The sequence below is a fragment of the Tamandua tetradactyla genome, chromosome 5, assembly GCF_023851605.1.
Source record: "Tamandua tetradactyla isolate mTamTet1 chromosome 5, mTamTet1.pri, whole genome shotgun sequence".
Lineage (NCBI taxonomy): Eukaryota > Metazoa > Chordata > Mammalia > Pilosa > Myrmecophagidae > Tamandua > Tamandua tetradactyla.
In genome coordinates this window covers 131,209,807-131,231,379 of record NC_135331.1, presented here as the reverse complement: position 1 = coordinate 131,231,379, position 21,573 = coordinate 131,209,807, and the positions used below count along the sequence as shown (strand labels likewise).

Below are 21,573 nucleotides of genomic sequence, written 5' to 3'. Positions count from 1 at the left end.
TAAAAAGCTTCCCGTGTTTAGATTAAGTATCACTCATTGCAGAAGACACTCCACTTGGCTGATTACAAATGGAATCAGCTGTGGATGCAGCTGATATGATCATGATCTAATTCTATGAAATGTCCTCATTGCAACAGACAGGCCAGCACCTGTCCAACCAGACAAACAGGTACCACAACTTGGTCAAGCTGACACATGAACCTGACCATGACAGTAATTTTGAATAAGTAATTAGGATTGGGAAATAAAATTATAACTGGATTTGTAGTGATAAAGGTGATACAGAAAGTGAAGTTTTTTGAGGAATTAATGATAAAAATTAACAGTTATTACATGAAGAAAATTCTTTTTAAGTATTGGAATATTATGATTAAAGACTGTCCTTCGGACGGGCCATGGTGGCTCATCAGGCAGGAATGCTTGCCTGCGATGCCAGAGGACCTGGGTTCGATTCCCGGTGCCTGCCCATGTTAAAAAAAAAAAAAAAAATTAAAGACTGTCCTTCATTAATTTATTTTGTTTTTGGAATTGTTGGAATGAGTTTAACAAATAATATTGTATAAAAACTTCAGGTACTTTGGGGATTGGGGATACAATTATTTGAATGTTTCTTCTTTTCTTTTTTTAAAGATTTTTATTGACAAATTTTCACACACATACAGTCCATGCATGGTGTACAATCAATGACTCACAATATCATCACATTGCTGTATATTCATCACCATGATCATTTTTAGAACATTTGCATCACTCCAGAAAAAAGAAAAAGAAAAACTCATACATCCCATACCCCTTATCTCTCCATCTCATTGACCACTAGTATTTCAATCTACCCAATTTATTTTACCCCTTATCCCCCCATTATTTATTTATCCATATTTTTTACTCATCTGTCTATACCCTGGATAAAAGGCTGAATGTTCCTTCTTGAGTATCTCTCTCCAAAGTTTGCAGATTTTTGAAAAAATTTAGATAGCAAATTGATATTTTTCCTGGAAAAACAGACCAGAAAGGCAGCCAGAATTTGTGGGCTTTGGCTCTGGACTAACTGATAGACTTTTAGTTTTATTCAATTGGAGAAAACTTTGATTAGGAATGAAAATATCTTTTTTTTTCTGTTTCCCTTTATTTATTTTTTTATCAACAATGTAATGGTTGCATTCATTCTAATCCCCCGGAGAGTAAAATTACTTGCTAATTTTGACCCAAGTACAGTAAACATTAGGATTCAAAGAATGGAAATGCTTTCCCCATTTTTGGCTTACCAACGGAAGTGGAAAAGAGTTTATGTGAGAATGATGGAGTCATTGGATAACTTCTTTTCTCTTTAAACTATTATTTGGAGCATCTCCCTAATTGTTATATTAAATTTAATATTTCTATTTTATAGATATTTATTCCAGATATTGTTATTTACTAGTCATTTCAGCTATACTTACCCACAAAGAGACAATCATGAGTGGTAGAGTATTTCTAAATTTTCATTCTCTCATTTCTAGCTTCTCTTACCACTGAACTAGATTTTGTAGGGGAACTAATCATAAAAAGGAAAACGAATTCTGCCCTTATAGAGCTTACATTATCATTGAGGACAGAAGACATGGATATAAGTAATCAGAATAGTGGGCAGTGACCTTGGGTAGTGGTGGTGATGGTGAAAGCACAATGGAGAAGTTGAATTGTCAGAATTCATATATTTATTTATTGATCACATGGACTAGTTTAGAGAAGAGAGAGTATCCAAGGATGAGTCAGAGGCTTTGAGTCTAGGTAACTGGCAAACTGATAGTGCCATAAGGAAAAGGGAGATCAAATATTAAGGGAGAGAAAATGAGCTCAATTTTTTGAATATTCTGGATCTGAAAGACCCTTTGCCAACATATTCAGAATTGTCTCATGGACAACAGGGCTCTGTATTGATTTATTGTAGCTACTTACTATGTGAAAGGAAGCATAAACACTGGTATGTGAAAAGTAATACCATTTCAATCTAGTTTCAAACTTCACACGTTGTTACTTTAATGAAAAAAAATATGTACTCTTTATTTCCATGTTAGGTGACTTGGAAGCACCTTCTAACCTAGTTACTTCTGAACGAACCCATCGTTCCTTTAGAGTTAGCTGGACACCGCCTTCTGATAGTGTGGATAGATATAAGGTGGAATACTACCCAGTTTCTGGAGGGAAACATCAAGAAGTAAGTAGACACCTACAGCTCACTATTTCTTAATGTTACCATTGGGTCCTCATTGGCGCTTTGAGGAAAATGTGGGGTGTTGGGCAAAACGGATGCAGGGAAAGGCCGAATTAAGTCAATAGTGGTGATTTCTAAACCTTACTAGGCATGCATTTCCATTTGAATTTGATTAAAGGGAAAGAAATTTTCTTAAATTCTTATGGGTTTCAATGTACTCTGCAATAAATAAAGTAAATAAATGTTATTAAAATTTAAAGGACACGATTTATTCTGGAGTCCATACAAGAATCACAGAACTGGAAGAGGATACCCCTTCATTTTACAAATAAGGAAACAAAAACTGGGTGAATAAATAATGGAATTGTCCAAAATCTCATTATAACCTGGTAGTTTCCAAAACCAAAAGATAATGACTTCATTCAAAAACAATTTCTAAGCCAACTGCAGTTAATTAGTTTATAAGTGTAGTAGAAACAAAGGAACTAATTATAGCATAGCTTTTATTACTTTTTACTTTTCCCCTAGTTTTATGTAAGTCGACTGGAAAGTAGCACAGTGCTGAAAGATCTGAAGCCTGAGACCGAGTACGTCGTTAATGTGTATTCCGTGGTAGAAGATGAATATAGTGAGCCTCTGAAGGGCACAGAAAAAACCTGTAAGTCAGATGTCAAAGACATCTCATTGTTTTGCTTTCCAAGATAAACAATTGTCATTTTATATGGGATTTTGACAGTCTTCCCAATCATTTCTTTATTCAATATCCATTCAATAAATATTTAACAAGGGTCTTCTTTGTGCAGGTGCCCAATAAGTACTATGTTTTTCTCTTCTTACCAGCTGCCTCTGCCGTCATGGCACCCCACTGGTAGAATGGGTGGTTATACCATTAGTCAGAAATAATTTCCTGGAAATTATACTTCTAACATGGTTTGCATCATAGAATTTTAAGACTTTTTGATTATCTCTTAAAATGCAAATATACCTTTCAGAGGATAAGAATTTAAACATTGCTCTGGTTGTTACATGGTGAAATTTTTGAGGACCAGAGCTTTTTAGGAATAAGATACCAGGAAAGGTCCATGTGGGGAGTGGGACTAAGAATAAGAACAGGAGCTGTGCAGAGAGGACCTATTTCATTTCTTCTGATGGCCAGATCTCCCCGGTGGCATTGAAATCTCCCCCTTTCTTTCTGGCCTTTAGACTTTGGCATTTACTAGAGGCACTCTAATGGCTTTAGCTTTGAGTAGAGCCTTTGGGGAGATATTTATCACTCCTATTCCTGGTAGGGTTTCCAAGGCCATATGAAAAGAATATGTATACCCTTTCCTTCTTCCTTTCTGTTGTCTGGGGCTCCAGTGTGAAGAGATGCCACTTATAAGAGGAAGAAATGGGCATTGTGCTCTCCAGGACAAGAACTGATTCCATTTTATTTAAGTCCTTATCTCCTCTTATATGATATACCTTCATACTAGACCATAAGGGCTAGAGGTAATATATTTCAAAATTGGTAGGATGAACCTGATAATTCCTTAAAACTTCAAACTCATCTTTGAATAAAAAAATAGAAAGCTACATGACTGTTAAATGAAGAGGATTTCACTTTGTATTCTAGATCTTTTTATTCTGTTTCATGTGCTTATCTTTAAAAAGTCTATAAATCCCCTAAATTCCAGTTATTAATGGTGGTGCTCCCATTACAATTTTTTTTTGAAGAAATAAATACTGTTTTGGCTACTTATGAATGAAGTTCTATGACTTCAGAGTGAAAATGGCCAACTTAGAGATATTTCAGGGAGAGCTGAGTGAAGTTTTAGGAAGCTGGTATCTCTTTTGGCTTCCAGATGGACTCACTAGAATGCCTTTTGAAATTTCATTTAAAAACTGTTCCCTCTATGAATAGCTGTAACATGCAGTCATGAATTATGAGGTGACAATGAAAAATGAAGCTGGATTTTCTTGTGTGCAAAAAGTTTGTGTTAGCCATCCTTGATTTCTCACAGCAACCATTCTCTACTATATACAAGTGTCAATAATTAAGAGACAAAAATAAAAAAATTGGAAATGATAGGAATTAGCCTGATGTTAGCTTTTATGTTCTGACAGTACCAGTCCCTATAGTCAGCCTGAACATTTATGATGTTGGACCTACTACCATGCATGTGCAGTGGCAGCCAGTGGGAGGAGCTACCGGCTATACCTTGTCATACGAACCCACCAACGCCACAGTGCCAACAAAAGCCAAGGAGGTGGGAGATGTTTGTTTTTTGTCATTGGGTCTTCTTGAGACTACAATTTTTAAAAAGTCTTCACTGAACTCTAATTATCTGACTTTACACATAATGCAGAAGAATAGAAAATTAGATTTGTGGCCTGTAATACATTTTAGAAAATATTGACATGAAAAAAGAGATGCAGTTCTTATAAATGAAAAATAGAGGCTGTTTTGTTACATTTCAGTGATTACAAGTAGACTTGAATGGGCTGTCTTCAGTAACTGTAAATGTTTGATTTGAATGTCTCATCTCCCTTTGGTGTTGGGAGAACCAACCCCTGATGCGTTTTCCCGTGCAGATGCCTGTGGGGCCAGCAGTGAACGATGTACAGCTGACTGACCTCTTCCCCAACACAGAGTATGCTGTCACGGTCCAGGCCGCTCTGCATGACCTCACTAGTGAGCCTGTCACAGCCCGGAAAGTCACCTGTGAGATATCGCTCGTTGTCCTTCTCTTCTCATTGCTGTACACAAAATAGTCATTAGGTTTTTTTCTTTCACTCATTGACGCTAATGATAATTTGATACTTTGTGCATGACTTATGGAGTTTTTACTTCCCACAACAAATTTGAGACTAACTATCTTAATTCTGGACTCGAGTTAGCATGTTAAACTGGTTCTAGGATGCACAGATTTTTTACGTTTAACATGCCTGATGTTGGGACGTTGCCCTGAGCCAGGTGTCACCAGAGCATAGAGCTTAAAATAATGGTGCATCTCTTAATTTACGTTGTCTTAGATCCATGAAATATGGTATATAGCGTTGATAAGACTAGTAATGTTGGATGAAGATGATAAGTTCAAGATCAAGATGTTCCAAGTTCTTGTTGAAGTTGAAACTCTATGACATTTATGAATGTCTGTTTCCATTAAGTGAATTAATAAATTCAGTCACTCCAAATAACCTATTAACTATCTATTACATGTCAGAGTCTCTGTGCTAGGTATTGGGTATAAAAAATGCCCTCAAGTGTATGAAGCATCAATAAATAGTACAAAACAATGTAGAACACATGGACATCTTCAAGATTGCTCTTCTTGAGTGTGTTGGTCAGCCTTTTTTTGTGCTTCAGGCTTGTTTTGCTAGCTTTTAGGTGCTCTTTTGGGGAGAAAATGGCAATAATTGCATTTAGGACCCTTGTTTTACCTAGCTAATAGTTTTGTTTCATGCTTGAATAATGAACCTTCTGGGATAATGCTTTGGCTTAAATTTGGTGAGTCTCTGATGATACTTATAAGGAAATAAAGAAGTTGGAAAGAGTTCAAGGGAGTAAAAGGGCATGGGGTGATAGAAACATGTTGGGACAACGTAGAGAAAGAGCTCCTTTATAACAGATCAGTATAAACACATTGATGAAAAATTAAATATTTATCAATGCACTTTTATGTGTTAGTTTATGTCTGGAGCTGGTGGTTTTGTAGAAATGGAGTAGTGAAGGATGGAAAGAGTGGGGAGCCAGCCAAGGACGGAGATACATGATCTGAGCTTGCTCAGGGAGAAGAGCCAAGATTCACATTAAAGACAAACACAGTCATGGGTTTGGATACGGTGTTGGAATGCACCAGTGGAGGAAGAGGGCACAGAGAGATATAGAGACAGAAATATTGAAGAGGTGGAGATGCAGAAACATGGAAGTGGAGGTAGAGATACAGGAAGAAAGATGTACAGAGTCCAAATGAGAGACAAAGGAAAATGGTCAATTGGTAGCCAGAGAAAGACTGATGCATCTCGCATAATGAGAAAAATTCTCCATTCATTACCCTCTCTGTGTCTTTTTAAGCTAAAGCTTTGTTTGACTTGATAAATTTATCATTTGGATTTTCTTCTAACCATCTAAACTTTTGTGGGCCTTCTTTTATTTATTTTAGTTAACTTTTTATTGTGAAGTATAGCATATATATATATATATATATATATATATATATATGTATATATGCAATAAATTTCAAAGCATACTGCAGCATTTAGTTATAGAACAGATTTCAGAGTTTGTTATGGATTATAGTTCTACAATTTTAGGTTTTTCCTTCTAGTTGTTCCAAGACACTGGAGACTAAAAGAAATACCAATATAATGATTCAGCAGTCGTACTCATTCGTTAAATTCTATCTTCTCTCTTATAATTTATCCTTCTCCTAATCTTTAGGGATATTTTGCCCATTCCAGATTTTTCAGTAATATGGGATAGGGGGTTGGAATTTGTTGGAAAGGGTTGGAAAAGGTTATCAGTAATATGGGATAGGGGGATAGAATTTGTTGGAAAGGGTTATCAGTAATATGGGATGGGGGATGAAATTTGTCAATGTTCCAGAGAGGCTGGCCTCTCTAGGTTTCAGGACTTATTTGGCCTAGGAATGCATCTGGAGTTTGTAGGTTTCTGGAAAATAATCATAGTGCATGGAACCTTTGTAGAATCTCAGATAGAGCCATAGATGTTCTTTAGGGTTGGCAGGGATGGTTTTGGTTGGGGTCTGACAAATCATGGTAAAAAGCAGTATCTAGCTGAAGCTTACATAGCCTACAGAAGAGTCTCTCAATTCTATTTGAACTCTCTCAGCCACTGATACCTTATTCTGTAACAATTCTTTCTCCCTTTTGTCAGGAATGCATTGTCAATCCCGTGGTGCCAGGCCCAGACTCATCTTTGGGAGGGTCCCATGTTGCCAGGGAGATTTTCACTCTGGATGTCATATTGCATGTAGGGGTGAGGGTATTGATTTGTCCTGCAAAGTTGGGCTTAGAGAGAAAGAGGCTACATCTGAACAACAAAAGAGATCCTCTGGAACTAACTTTTAGGTAACTATGGGTAGGCTTAGCTTCTCTGCTACTTATAAATAAGCTTCACAAGAGCAAGCCTCAAGATGAAGGGCTTGGCATGAGCTCTCTGTTATAGGCTTACTGAATGTGTAATTTTGGCTCATCTTCATTCTTCACTCTCATAGCCATTTTTTTTCTGTCACATTCTTAGGGGAGCTTAAATATGATTTTGTTTTCTATCTTAACTTTTTTTACATAGCTGATACAAAAGAAACACTAGCTATACATTTACAATAAAGAGGGAAGGCTGGACAGCAAATAAGAGCTTATTTAACTAGAGTAGAAGAAAGTTAAAATATAAATGAAAAGTTAGAGTTGAAATAAAAAAAAAATGGAAATTATCCGATCTTTTTTAAAAAAACTTTCTTAAACAGAATTCAGCTGTATCTGATAGAGTTATGGTTCTTTTATTGTTATAACCATTTTTCAGTTATTTGGCTGCACACCTTTAAGTTTTCTTCAAACAAATCTGGAAAGCTTATGTGAATGCTTTAGAGCTTTGTGGTTGAGAACCACATCTGGACCTAATATCTTGTGCTTCTTTAGTGCCTTTACCCGGACCTCGAGACTTACAACTCAGAGATGTGACTCATAGTACCATGAACATCTTTTGGGGACCTGCACCTGGAAAAGTGCATAAATATATTGTACAATATAAAACACCAGAAGAGGATATGAAAGAGGTAAGTTGGAGATTAGAAAGGATTTGGAAATATTTGGTTCCCTAGTAGGTTTACCAAAAGAATTCTTAACAAGTATAGATGAATCATGTTTTGAATACTTGTTACTTTATGGTGTTGAAAACTTGTGAGATTAATAAAGTCGTCTTTGAAAGTCTGATAATATATTGGACTGTCTTGAATTTTAGTTCAGAAATGTTTTGCTGTGTGATATTAATCTCAGAAAAATCGTCCCTTAGGAGACAGGGAGTTATAGAATCTACATGGTATTTCCTTCTCATCCAGATGCCTTATATGGTGCTCTGCATTTTATGAATTACAAAAAAATGTAATAATGTATCTAAAAACAAAAGCTAGCAAAGGGATGGAGGAAAGAAGAGGGGACCACAGAATAGTAAGACAGGGCATTGGAGCAGAACAAAGAGGAAGGATAAATGTATTGTTAGTTGAGTGTCCCTATGGGAGTGAGCTTCTTTTGAGATGATGCTGGGCTGAGGGGGATGCTGGGCTGAGGGGGATGCTGGGCTGAGGGGGAGCTGTTTCCATGACAATCTGATTCGAAGTGGGAGCAAGCTGAGGAACGTGTACTGGCCAATGGGCTTAAGACTTATGTGTTCTTGGAGGGACATTAATGTCAGAGGCATTCATGGAACATAGAGATAATTCTTCCAAGCATGTAGTTACTGATACTGCTGGGTCGGTTATGGATTATAGAAGGAAATTTATACCTACATGCACACTTCATTTTACGCTGTTTCAATTTCGAAAGAAATATAATGACCAATGGGTCTCACAGGTTTCTTGTGCATCTCAAATAAGAAAATTCATAGGAGATATTTTTGAAGAAACAAGGTAATGAAACAAAGGGAAACAGGTGAAAATTTGTTACATTGTCTGAATCTGTAGGCAGTCACCATTTACCATGCAATAGTGTAAGGTGTGGCTCCAGTACATACATTTTTTCCATATTGGAAATATTTAAACTGAGTCCAGTTCCTGCATTATTATGCAGATTGGAAAACATTGGATTTTTTGGTATCACAATTCTTATGCTCTTTTGCCTAGAGGTATAGTCAAGAACAAAAAAGATGTTAGAACTAAACTTTGTGAAAATAGTTCCAGCACTCTGTTTGTATTATAGATAGAGGTGGATAGATCACGGACCAACACCCTCCTCAAAGATCTCATTTCACAAACCCTGTACACAGTCAGTGTTTCTGCAGTGTATGATGAGGGAACGTCTCCCCCAGTGACTGCTCAAGAAACTACCCGTGAGTTGTGATCACATTTTATTTATAATTGGAAACTATACTTTACATGCATGTGTAACTGAACTTACTTGGTCATTTCATTTATTAATGCTAATTTTATCATCGTTTATTAATGTTTGGATTTATAGATCATTTTTTTGCTTGTTTTGTTTGGAACAAAGTGTCCTATCTTCTTTGTATCTATTTCTTTTATGTTAGTTTCTATCCTACCCCATTTTTCTATATTGTGCTGTCACTAATGTTCTAGATACTTAACTGATGTATATGAGGGGCACAGAACTGGGGCAAGTGGGAAGAAAACATACTCTTTATGCATGTCGGGCATTTTCTCTGGAAAAGATGTATTGTCACAGATTTTTGAGCTGTTACTATATGTGAAGTATATAAACACAACTAAATTGTGAGGTATTAAATATAAACGTCTTTGCCCCCCGCCCCCACAGTTTAGTCGTGGAGATTCAAAATTTTAGTTTATACTTAATATACAAACAATTTTAGTTTGTATTGAATATGCAAAAAATTTAGTGAATATTTAATGACAGTTCATAATTTAGTTGCGGTGATACAAAAAATTAATTAACAATATATGGGCTCATGTAAGGAGGGTCAGGTAAGTGGAACTCAGATTGTGCATTCTTGGATTTCAGAGGCAGGGGAAATGCCGTGGCGGAAAGTTGGGAGAGACACAGGGCAGCCTGCCTCGAACCTTCCATTCTTGCTCTGTTCTGCTTAGAAGGATGTCAGCTTCTCTCACTCTTAAAGAGTAAGGTCTAGAGCAGCACTGCCCAAAAGAATACAATGTGAGCAACATAATTAATTTTAAATTTCCTTGTAGCCACATTAAAAAGGGACAAAGAGAGAGGTGAAGTTAAGTTTAGTAATATGTTTTATTCAACCACTATATCCAAAATATTATTCCAACAAGTAATCAGTATAAAAATTATAAACAAGACATTTCTCATTTTTTCCATAATAATTATTTGAAATTAAGTGCATACTTTACATTTACAGTGCTTCTTGATTCAGACTAGATGTATTTCAAGGGTTCAATAGCCATGTGGGCTAGTGCTCCCATTGTATACAGCATAGGTCTAGAGAATTTAAATGATTTGCCCTCATCCAGGAAGATTCTAATAGAATCACTGCTATAGCCTTGAACTTTTATCTCCTATATAGTAACTCCCCGACCAGAGGCTCAATGGCTTCTCTTTTGTACCCAACTCTCAATGCATGATCAGAGCATCTTGTCAAATGTCAAAGCTTGCTCCTTAACCTTGGACATATTCACTTCTCTCTTCTCAATTCTGCTATTTTCTTGCCACATCATATGTCTTAGGGATTTCAGTTGCTTTCTTGACATCAGTTCTTACCTGGTAAGGATCATGGCTAAAGGTGAGAACTGATCCATGTTTTGCATGAACATAAAAAGTGTGATAAAGAGAAGAAAGTTCAAGAGAAAAGACAAGTGAAAGCAGATAATTTTTGTTTTAATCATTAAGATTTCCTGAAAACTTTTAGAAGGCAAAAAGGGTATCCTTAATAGTTGATTTGTTTTGCTATTGTTCTTTTGGATGTGCTATCACTTTCGTTATCTCAATGTGTCCTTTCATTGTAACTATTAGAAACAAATTTTCAATTACTCTGGGTTTTGGGTGGTTGGCTTTGGTTACAAGACAGAATTAATTGACAGTGAAAGCTCGGGACTGGTGAAAGATGTTCCAAATTTCTTTGGACTGAAATCAACCAGTGTTCCTGATCAACTGAGGGGCTGAAGTTGGGATTTCAGTTGTCATCAGTGCCTCCAGGGTTGTACCTGTCCTCTGGTGATATTAACTGCACTCTGCTTTATATTGTGTTTGAAGTTAGGGTTCTGAAGAGAAAAGCTTATGCATGGATTACTTAGAGCATTACATTTTCAAAGTATCTTTCCTGTGGTAAAACTCCCAAGTTAGCTTTCACTGTATGTTTTAAGGCAGATATGTTCTAATCAATCATCAAAACAATAATTTTATCATTGTTTAAAGCAAGGTGGAAATTCTAATTTTAACCTGCAATAATGTATTTATTTTTAAAAAATGAAATGAAGCTTTTCTTTTGGGTATTAGAGCAACAAATTCTGATGTTTACATATAACAGTATGGACGTTTCCTTGGGTATTATCCTGAATGCAGAATGCTGCTGCTCACTCAGTTTATGCCATTCTTGGATAAGAAACAGGAATTCTTAACCCAGAGTACATTTGTCTCCTTGTGGTCATTGATGGACTCAAGAAGGTCGATAAACTCTCTGATGTTATGTGCCAGACAGTGCTTATGCGTTTATGCGTAACGCTGTATGAAAAAGTCCATGACTTCATTAGGTTCTTAAAAAATTTTCAGATGCAAAAATGTGGGGGACCACTGAGTTCAAAGAGAATTACTAAATGACATCTTTTAAAAAAATCACAATTATAATCAAGTAGAATTAATAATCTATTATATCCTATGTTTTCAGAGCACTATCTTTTATTTATTTTTCAAAAATGAACTGAATTGGTAAGGTCTTTGGGTCTAAGCAATATATTCAGTTAGTTTTCCCAAACTGAAACAATGCAGTCTTATTATATTAAATCAAGTTTGTAGACCACATTAAAAAACGTAGTCCCACCTTTTCTCATGATAGGAACTGTGCCAACCCCAACAAACCTAAGGATTACTGAAGCAACACCAGAGAGTTTCAGGGGAACTTGGGATCATGGAGCTTCAGATGTGTCTCTCTACAGAATAACCTGGGCACCTTTTGGAAGCCCAGATAAGATGGAGGTAGAGTTAATTCTCTTTATTATTATTATTTTTGCATCCCATTTCATATATAGGAAACTTTGTTTGGAATATGTAATACCTCTGTTGCTGAATCAGCACCTTTTCTAATTAGTGATGTTTGAGCTCATGACATACATTAAATCAGGAGAAACATCTGGCTAAATGATTTAAACAAACTGCCTTTGTGTGTGTTTGATATAAATAGTGACACTATTGTGTGAATGTGTTTTTTCTTCTTTCCCCAAGACCATCCTTAATGGAGATGAAAATACTTTGGTGTTTGAAAACCTGAACCCGAACACTCTCTATGAAGTTTCAGTTACTGCTATCTATCCCGATGAGTCAGAAAGCGATGACCTGATTGGCAGTGAGCGCACATGTAAGTTTTCAGTTTTCAAATAAGACATTGTAATATTAAAGTTAACTAAAAAAATAGAGCTATAGCTATACTAGTAACATTTTCCCAAACTGTTTTCTTTTAGTGCGTTTGATACCCTTAACAACACAAGGTAAGAATTTACTTTGCTGAACTGTATGCATGAATAAGTAGTAAATATAACGAATGAATGAAAAATACACCAACAAAACCCATCGGGAACAGGACTTTTAAATTGTAAGGTGTTGAATGGGGCCTCTTTTAAACAAGACTTTCTTGAAAAGCTTTGCTTCCTATACTACTTTTTGAGTTGTCATTTAAGGTTCACCGACTACCATTTAGATGGGGTCAAATTTAGTTCTATACCTAGAAATATACAACTACAGTGATTTCCTTGGGAACACTGAGTATTTTTTTTTTGGAAGTATTCATCTGTGTGCCTACTCTGTTTTTCAACAATTCTTTTCCAGCTCCAAAAAGTGGCCCACGAAATCTTCAGGTGTACAACGCAACATCTAACAGCTTGACTGTTAAGTGGGATCCTGCCAGTGGTCGTGTTCAGAAATACAGAGTCACTTACCAGCCTTCAACAGGGGAAGGCAATGAACAAACGGTAATTCATTTTGTAAAAATGAGTTGGACAAGTTCTACTCTTTACCCTTTTAACTCCTTTTACTCTTAATGATTAATCATTCTTACTTTTTGAGGGACTTGGATTTATCATATCAAATGCAACTGTGTGACCCTTTAGTCTCCACTGATGGAGACTCAGTGGACGCTTTTATGAGAGGCAGTAGTTGCTCCTCATGGTAGCCTCAAAGCATTGTGCACATGCCTCATTGCATCCACATTTCTCTTACAATCTTTAAGTGTTGAATTATCTATGAAGGTATCAAGGCACATTTTTATTCTATTTATATCTTCAATCCACATCTCTTTAAGTTAATCAAGTGCTGAAAGTTTGAAATTATGTTTATTTTCTTTTATTGAATAGTTTTTCTGTTTTCTGCACATTGAAGGGTATCTCCTGGATCTTGTATTTTCAGATCTGGGGGAGCTGTTCACTTGATTCTTACAATTTATCATTTAAAAAATTATCCAAATGAAATTACCCTAGAAAATTGTAGGACTGTAAACTCAACCTTCATCTTTATTTTTCCAGTCTTCCTTTGTTTAATATGCTGCTTGTCCATTCTGCTTGCTTGCTTTTGTTGTCTGTATTTGGACCTACTTCAGCTATACCTTCTATGAAGTGCATGACTAGAACTGCATGTATTATGCTGGGGCAGGAAGTACCATGATTTTTACATAGATAGAGTAATGTGTCAGTTTATTTCAAATATCTTTCTTGGTGAGATCCAGAATTTTGTTGATTTTTTGCACAATATTCCCTCAGATAGCTGTAGAGAAATATGCACCTTTAATCATTTGACTTGTTAAGCTCCATCAAATGGATCATGCCTCTTATCCATTTAGAGGTCTTAGCAGAGGTATACACTGACAGCTGTTAAAAATGTGTGAGAGGTTTCTGATAATACATGGTAAGCAGCCAAATGAGAAATCCTTCCATCCCCAGAACAATTTTTGGTTTGGTATTGTGAGGCTGCCATGCTTAGGTAGTATGATGCATTTGTATTGAAAATTTTATTTATTTTAGTTAAATAGATTTGCAACAATAAACTAAGCATCAATTGTATCAACTGACTTTTATATAAATAAGCTAAAATAGATTAGATGGACTGATATTTTAATTTCAGAAACGGAATTTCTTTTCTTCTGTGCCAGGTCAGATTTAGATGAAATTATAAAACACATGAAGCTCATCCTCTGATTTGCCTTTTATGTGATACTGACCCATCGAATACTTCTCCTGTCTCTTTTATTGTCTCTCAGTTGTTTATTATAGTTAGAAAGAGTCTCACAAATGTGTCTTCTGGGAAGTATTAACTGATTATACCTTAAGGCTTATTATTCTTGTTGATATTTTCATTTTAATGCTAGTCCATGAAATAAACAAAGCAATGAAGCACTAATGCTAGAATTCTTTGGTAGGTTGAGGGTTCCAGAGAGTAATTGGTAGACACATCTCTGCTTACTCTTCTTCTAAGTAGATGATTTCAGATTTGTGAAGTATAGAATTTTTATAAAAATGGCTTGTACTGATATTGATGCTTTTCTCTCATAATCTCAAATATTAGATTCATTAAAATTAGCTGCTGTAGTTCAATTTCTTATACTGACGATAACTACAGTGATTCACTGAGGTTTTCTCTGGAATTCAGACTACTTGAGCAGATGGGTGCTAAGTTAGAAACATCTGGACTGGTCCAGCACATCCAGCTGTCCACATGTACTCTCACTGTGGGCAGCGTGCCATTTTCATGCAATTTTAATTAGTATGGCATAAACGTCTGAATTCAGTAGACTGTTAACAAATTGTACAAATTTTTTTTCAACAAGATAGCTAGTTGGCCTTAAGCAATGAATGAAAAACTTCAAACTCCATAATTGGAGGAAATTGCAAAGCTTCATACCACAAGGCTGGTATCATGGAGCCTATTGGGAAGGCCTGAGTGTGGCCTGGCGAAGAGTCAAGCCATGTAGTTTACACAGCTAATGCTGTCAGAATGGTGGTGTTTTGGGGGAAACACCAAGAGCTTTAGATCTTTTGCTGAATCATTTTAATGTGTTCCTAAAACAAATAAAAAACATGTGTAAAAAAATAAGAATAATATTGAATGGTTTAGAGTTTAGTATTATGCAATTCTTTGATATCTCAAAGTCTCTTTGTAGCTCAGTTATGATTAAAACTTTTTTTTTTTTGGAAGAATTTTGTGAAGTGTGTTTTGGATGAAATTTTGCATTGTTGGCGGTAGCAAATTGAGGTCACCAGTTTGAAACTTAAAATTCTTTTGGTGATTTGAAGTGCAATTTTTATGCTTAAAATTATACCATAGGATATATATTATAAACATTCACTCTGGTATGTTTCTGCTTGGCGAGGGTCTCACACAGCTCTGTAGAAAGAGATTTCCTAACGAATTAGTGGAGAGAACAAGGCTAACACTTATCCTTGGTTTACTTAAGACTACAATAGGGGGACGGCTGAACAGTGTGGTCCTGCAGAAGCTGAAGCCTGACACTCCTTACACAATCACTGTGTCCTCCCTGTATCCTGACGGTGAAGGAGGGCGCATGACCGGAAGAGGCAAGACCAGTAAGTGAAACCAAGTTCCTGTAGCCTCTTTGACAGTTTTGGAGTGGAATTACCTCTTTATCTGGAAACACTGGGGTGACACAACATTTTACTAATCTTTTAAAATGTTTTTAAAAATGGGTGTTGATTGTATTTAACATCCTTGCTGTATTAGTTTGCTAAGCTGCCGAATGCAATATATAAGAAACAGAATGGCTTTTAAAAAGGGAATTTAATAAGTTATAAGTTGATAGTTCTAAGCCTATAAAAATGTCCAAATGAAGGCATCCAGAGTCAGATACCTCAATTTAAGAAAGGCTAGTGGTTCTGGAACACCTCTGTCAGCTACGAAGGCACACGTCTAGCATCTGCTGGGGTCTTTGGCTTCTGGTTTCAAACAGCTTCCCAGGGGGTGTTTTCTTTCCTCATCTCCAAAAGTCTCTGTCACTTCTGTTTTCCGAGTGTCTGTATTGCTCTGTTCTGAGGCTTCTTCAAAATGTTTCCCCCTTTAAAGGACTCCAATAAGCTAATCAAGACCCACCTTGAATGAATGGAGTCACATCTCCATCTAATCAAAAGGTCACACCTAAAATTGGGCATGCCACATTTGCATGGAGATAATCTAATAAAAAATTCCCACCTTACAGTATTGAACCAGGATTGAAAGAATTGGCTTCCCCCACAATATTGGCCCAGGATTAAAACATGGCTTCTGGGATACATAATAGCTTCAAACTGGCACACTTGCTTCAGGTGTTCAGTCTCTATGAGGAAAAAGATGTTTATTATTTTCTAGGATGACAAAAATGCTCTGGAGCTAAAATGTTTCATGGGGGTGGAGGTACAAGATAGGAGCACCTGATATTCACATTTCATGTATTTACTCTTTACTTCAACAACTATTTGTAAAGTGCTGGCTATGGATGGGCAGTGTTTTAGGGTGCCTGGGAGATATCAATAAATCTATCATGCATGCTTGTTTGGTGGGGTCATACTGTGACGTGATTTCTGTGCATTTCAGAACCTCTGAATACTGTGAGGAACTTAAGAGTGTATGACCCATCTACCAGCACCTTGAGTGTTCGCTGGGACCATGCAGAGGGAAATCCTCGTCAGTACAAGCTGTACTATGCACCAACGGCAGGTGGTCCAGAGGAAATGGTAATCATTTATTGCAGTGAAAAATGCTTGTTTGTTTAAACTGTGGCTGAATGATTTAAAAGTAGAACCGAAGAAGTTAGCCAATTTGCTTTAGAGATGAAGAAGCTTTTGTTCATCTAGTAGAACTTGAGATAAATACATTGGTGCCTTGGTACCTGAATGGTAGGGGGATTGCGCAATTAAAGCAGTTCTAAAGGGAGAAAATACGTATGGGGCTAGAGAAGTCTTCCTTCACAGTTTCAGTTTACTTGGAGGTACAACAATTTACTTGGGTTGCGAAAATGTCTCAGTATATTTTTGATTTGATCTTGAGTTACTATCATGAGTAATGTACTGTGTAAAGTGTGATTCCTTTCACAAGTTTTTCAAATGAAGTGCTTTATGTTTTTAAAAAATCTTTAGGGACCGTATCCTGGGAATACCAATTATGCTATTCTTAGGAATCTGCAGCCTGATACCCCATATACTATTACAGTAGTTCCCGTTTATACTGAAGGTGATGGGGGACGCACATCAGATACTGGAAGGACATGTAAGTGAAAAGAAAGAAAAATTTCTTTTTTCATTATGTTTTGTTTTTTAATTATATAGGCACTATAGGTCCATTAAATAAAATTTGGAAAATTCAAAATAATAAAATAAAAACATAAAAATCATTGAGAATCCACTTCCCAAATACCACCAACTTTTAACATTTTGGTTTATGAAATAAATTCATATGGTATTCTTCTTTTAAAATGATCATTTCAGAATTTAAAAGTGTGTATATAGTCATCAATATGCTACTTCAGTTATTCTCTTTCACTACAAAAATTCATTGAGCTTTGCTTTGTGCTTGTAAACTTGTGTGAAACAGTGTTTTTATAAATGACATTCATAGTGTGAATTGTTGAAATCTGTTCATCACATTTATTGGTTTGTCGATTAAGTGCTTTTTGGCATTAAAAATCTGTGTGCTTTTTTGACATTAATATTCTCAGAAAGCAGTTTATAACAATTTTACTATTTGTAAAACAACTTAAGATTTTTTTAAAGATTAAAAAAAACTTTTTGGAGACGTTGTAAGTTTGCAGAAATGTCATGCATAAACAACAAAATATTGAATTCCCATAAACCAACCTATTATTGACACCTTGCATTAGTATGGCCTATTTGTTACAACTCACAAAAGAACATTTTTACAATTGTACAATTGACTATAATAACTATTATCCATCATTTGCAATAGTGTTCACTGTTTGGGTTGTACAGTACAATGGTTTTTAAAAAGTTTTTTTATCCCAGTAACATATATACAACCTGAATTTCCCCTTTAAACCAAATTCACATATATAATTCAGTGCTGCTTATTACATTCACAATGCTGTGCTACCATCGTCATCATCCATTACCAAAATTTAGCAAGCAACCCAAATAAAACTGTGTACAAATCAAGTAATAATTTCCCATTCCCTACCAACAACACAGCCCCTGGTAACCTATCCTCCAGATTCTGACCCTATGAGATTTCTTATTCTAATTATTTTATATCAGTGAGATCACAAAATATTTGTTCATTTGTGTCTGGTTTATTTCACTCAGCATGATGTCTTCAAGGTTCATCCATGTTGTTGCATGTATCAGAACTTCATTCCTTTTTAAAGCTGAATAATATTCCATTGTATGTATACACCACATTTTATTTATCTATTCATTGATTAATGGACAGTTGGGTTGCCTCCATCTTTTGACAATTGTGAATAATGCTGCCATGAACATCGGCGTGCAAACACCTGTCCAAGTCTCTGCTTTCAGTTATATACCTAGAAGTGGAATTGCGAGACTGTATAGTAATTCTATACTTAACTCTCTGAAGAACCACCAAACTCTGAAATTTCCACAGCAACTGCACCATTTTATATTCCCACCAGCAATGAATGAGTGTTCCTATTCCTCTACATCCTCTCCAACAGCTGTAATTTTCTGTTTATCTTTTGAATAATAGCCATCCTAATGGGTATGAAATAGCATCTCATTGTGTTTTTTTGTTTGTTTAATAGTCAGTTAGATAGTGCTAATTGCCATGGTTTGCTAAGCCCTAATCAACGTGACTCCTGTTGACTCTTAAGAACACCTAGGGCTTAAACTGAGACTCTATAAAAAGTTGCATGCACTAAATTTGCCTTCCTGCAACCTATAAGTTCTGGAGGGTTCCTAGGTCAGATAAATCCTTAAACTCTCCACGATTATCAATTGATTACATCACCCTATCCTTTAGTGTGGACACTCCTTCTCAAGATGAAAGTCTCGTTGTGATTTTGATATGCAATTTCCTTAATAGCTAATGATGTTGAGCATTTGTAAATTCTGTTTGAAGAGGTGTCTCTTCAAGTCTTTGACCATTTTAAAATTGGGTTGTCTGTCCTTTTATTGTTGAATTGGAGGATTTCTTTAGATATTCTAGTTATTAAACCCTCTATGGATGTGTGGTTCAAATAGCTTTCTCCCCTTGAGTAGGTTGTCTTTTCACTTTCATGATAAGTCCTTTGATGCACAGAAGTTTTTAATATTGATGAGATCCAATTTATCTATTCTTTTCTTTTGTGACTTTTGCTTTGGCTTTAAAGTCCAAGAAACCACTGCCTAATAAAAGAACCTAAAAAGGCCTCCTTATGTTTTCTTCCAAGAGCTTTACAGTCCTAGTTCTTATATGGAGGTCTTTGGTCCATTTTTAGTTAATTTTTGCATGTGGTGTGATATAGGGATCCCCCTTCATTTTCATGTGGATATCCAGTTCTCCCAGCACGATCTGTTGAAGAGTCTATTCTTTCCAAATTCAGTGAACTTGGCAGCCTTGTCAAAAATCATTTGGCCATGGATGTGAGATCTGAGCTTCAATTCATCTCCATTGGTCCTTGTGCCAGTACCATGCTGTTTTGTAACTCTACTCACTGTATTTTTGTAATAAGTTTTACAATCAGGAGGTTTGAGTTCTCCAACTTCATTCTTTTTTCAAAATGGTTTTGATGATTTGGGTCCCCTTACTCTTCCAAATAAATTTGATGTTTGGCTTTTCCATTTCTGCAGAAAAAGCTGTTGGAATTTTGATTGGGATTGTATTTTATCTGCATGTTGTTTTGGGTAGAATGACATGTTAATGATATTAGTTCTCCAATCCATGTGCATGGAATGTCCTTCCACTTATTTCAATCTTCTTTGATTTCTTTTAGCAAAGTTTTGTGGTTTCTTGGATATAAGTCCTTTACATTTGTGGTTAAATTTATTCCTAGAAATTTGATTCTTTCAGTTGTTATTGTAAATGGAATTTTAAAATTGGTATACTCCTCAGATTGCCCATTACTAGTGTATAGAAACACTAGTGATTTTTGCATGTCAATCTTGAACGTCACCACTTTGCTGAATTAGTTTATTAGCTCTAGTAGTAGCTTTTGTTGGATGTTCTCTATATAGGATTATGTCATCTGTAAACAGTGAAACTTTTACTTCTTCCTTTCCAATTTGATGCTGTTTATTTCTCTTTCTTGCCTAATTGCTGTGGCTAGAACTTCTGGTACAATGTTGAGTAACAGTGGTGACAACGGGCATGTTTGTCTTGCCCCTAATCTTCAGTGGAAAGTTTTGAGTCTTTCATTCATTGAGTATGATGCTAACAGTGGATTTTTCATATATATCCTTTATCACATTGAGGAAGTTTCCTTCTATTCCTATCTTTTGAAAAGGTTTTATCAAAAAGGAATGCTGGGGCAGGCAGTGGTGGCTCAGTGGCAGAGTCCTCACCTGCCAACAAACCCAGGTTTGTTTCCTGGTGCCTGACTATGTAAAAAAAAAAAAAAAAGGATACATTTTCTTTTCTTTTTAAAATGCCTTTGCTGCATCAATTGAGATGATCATATATGTGATTTCATTTTGTGAATGTCATGAATTACATTAATTGATTTTCTTATGTCGAACCACCCTTGCATACATGGATAAATTCCACTTTATGTATAATTCTATTAATGTGCTGTTGGATTTGATTTGCAAAAATACTTGTTGAGAAATTTTGACATCTATGTTTACAAGAGAAATTGGTCTGTAATTTTCTTGTAGTATCTTTGTCAGGCTTTGGTATTAGGGTGATGTTGGCTTCATAGAATGAGTTAGGTAGTGTTACCTTCTTTTCAAATTTTTGTAAGAGTTGAGCAAGATTAATATTAATTATTCTTGGAATATTTGGTAGAATTAACCTATGAAGTCAGCTTGTACTGGGCTTTTCTTTGTTGAGAGGTTTTTGATAACCAATTCAATCTTTTAACTTGCATTTGGTCTGTTGAGATCTTCTATTTCTTGTAGAGTCAATAAAAGTTGTTTGTGTGTTTCTAGGAATATGTTGATTTCATCCCAGGTTGTTTAATTTGTTGCCATATAGTTGATAAACTGGCGTATGGTTGTTCTTATATCCTCTTATGATGCTTTTTATTTCTGTTGAGTGAAGAGTAATGTCCCACCTTTCATTTTTTATTTTGTTTGCATCTTCCCTCTTTTTTTCTTTGCCACTCTAGCTTAAGATTAGTCAATCTTATTGATCTTTCCAAAGAACCAAGTTTTGATTTTGTCAATACTCTTTATTGTTTTCTTACTCTATATTTCATTTATTTATTTTCTCATCTTTTCATTTTTCTTTTTGCTTGCTTTGGATTCTTTTTTTATTTCTTCCAGGTATGCAGTTAGGTCTTTGATTTTACTTTTTTCTATGTTTTAAATGTAAGCACTCAGGTCTATAAATCCCACTTTGTGGCTTCCCATGAATTTTGATATAAA

The 21,573-nt window shown here is 35.7% G+C and overlaps 1 protein-coding gene across 1 annotated transcript in view; it reads left to right on the top strand.

Moving 5' to 3' along the window:
* Positions 1-21,573, top strand: part of COL12A1 (collagen type XII alpha 1 chain) — a 128,263-nt gene that overhangs the window by 45,409 nt on the left and 61,281 nt on the right. Inside the window, exons 22-34 of the mRNA XM_077162245.1 lie at positions 2,058-2,197; positions 2,723-2,852; positions 4,301-4,443; positions 4,769-4,898; positions 7,835-7,971; positions 9,110-9,239; positions 11,901-12,040; positions 12,287-12,419; positions 12,523-12,549; positions 12,887-13,029; positions 15,504-15,633; positions 16,634-16,773; positions 17,176-17,305. Of these exons, the coding sequence (XP_077018360.1) occupies positions 2,058-2,197; positions 2,723-2,852; positions 4,301-4,443; positions 4,769-4,898; positions 7,835-7,971; positions 9,110-9,239; positions 11,901-12,040; positions 12,287-12,419; positions 12,523-12,549; positions 12,887-13,029; positions 15,504-15,633; positions 16,634-16,773; positions 17,176-17,305 (1,653 nt within the window). The remainder of the gene's footprint in view (positions 1-2,057; positions 2,198-2,722; positions 2,853-4,300; positions 4,444-4,768; positions 4,899-7,834; positions 7,972-9,109; positions 9,240-11,900; positions 12,041-12,286; positions 12,420-12,522; positions 12,550-12,886; positions 13,030-15,503; positions 15,634-16,633; positions 16,774-17,175; positions 17,306-21,573) is intronic.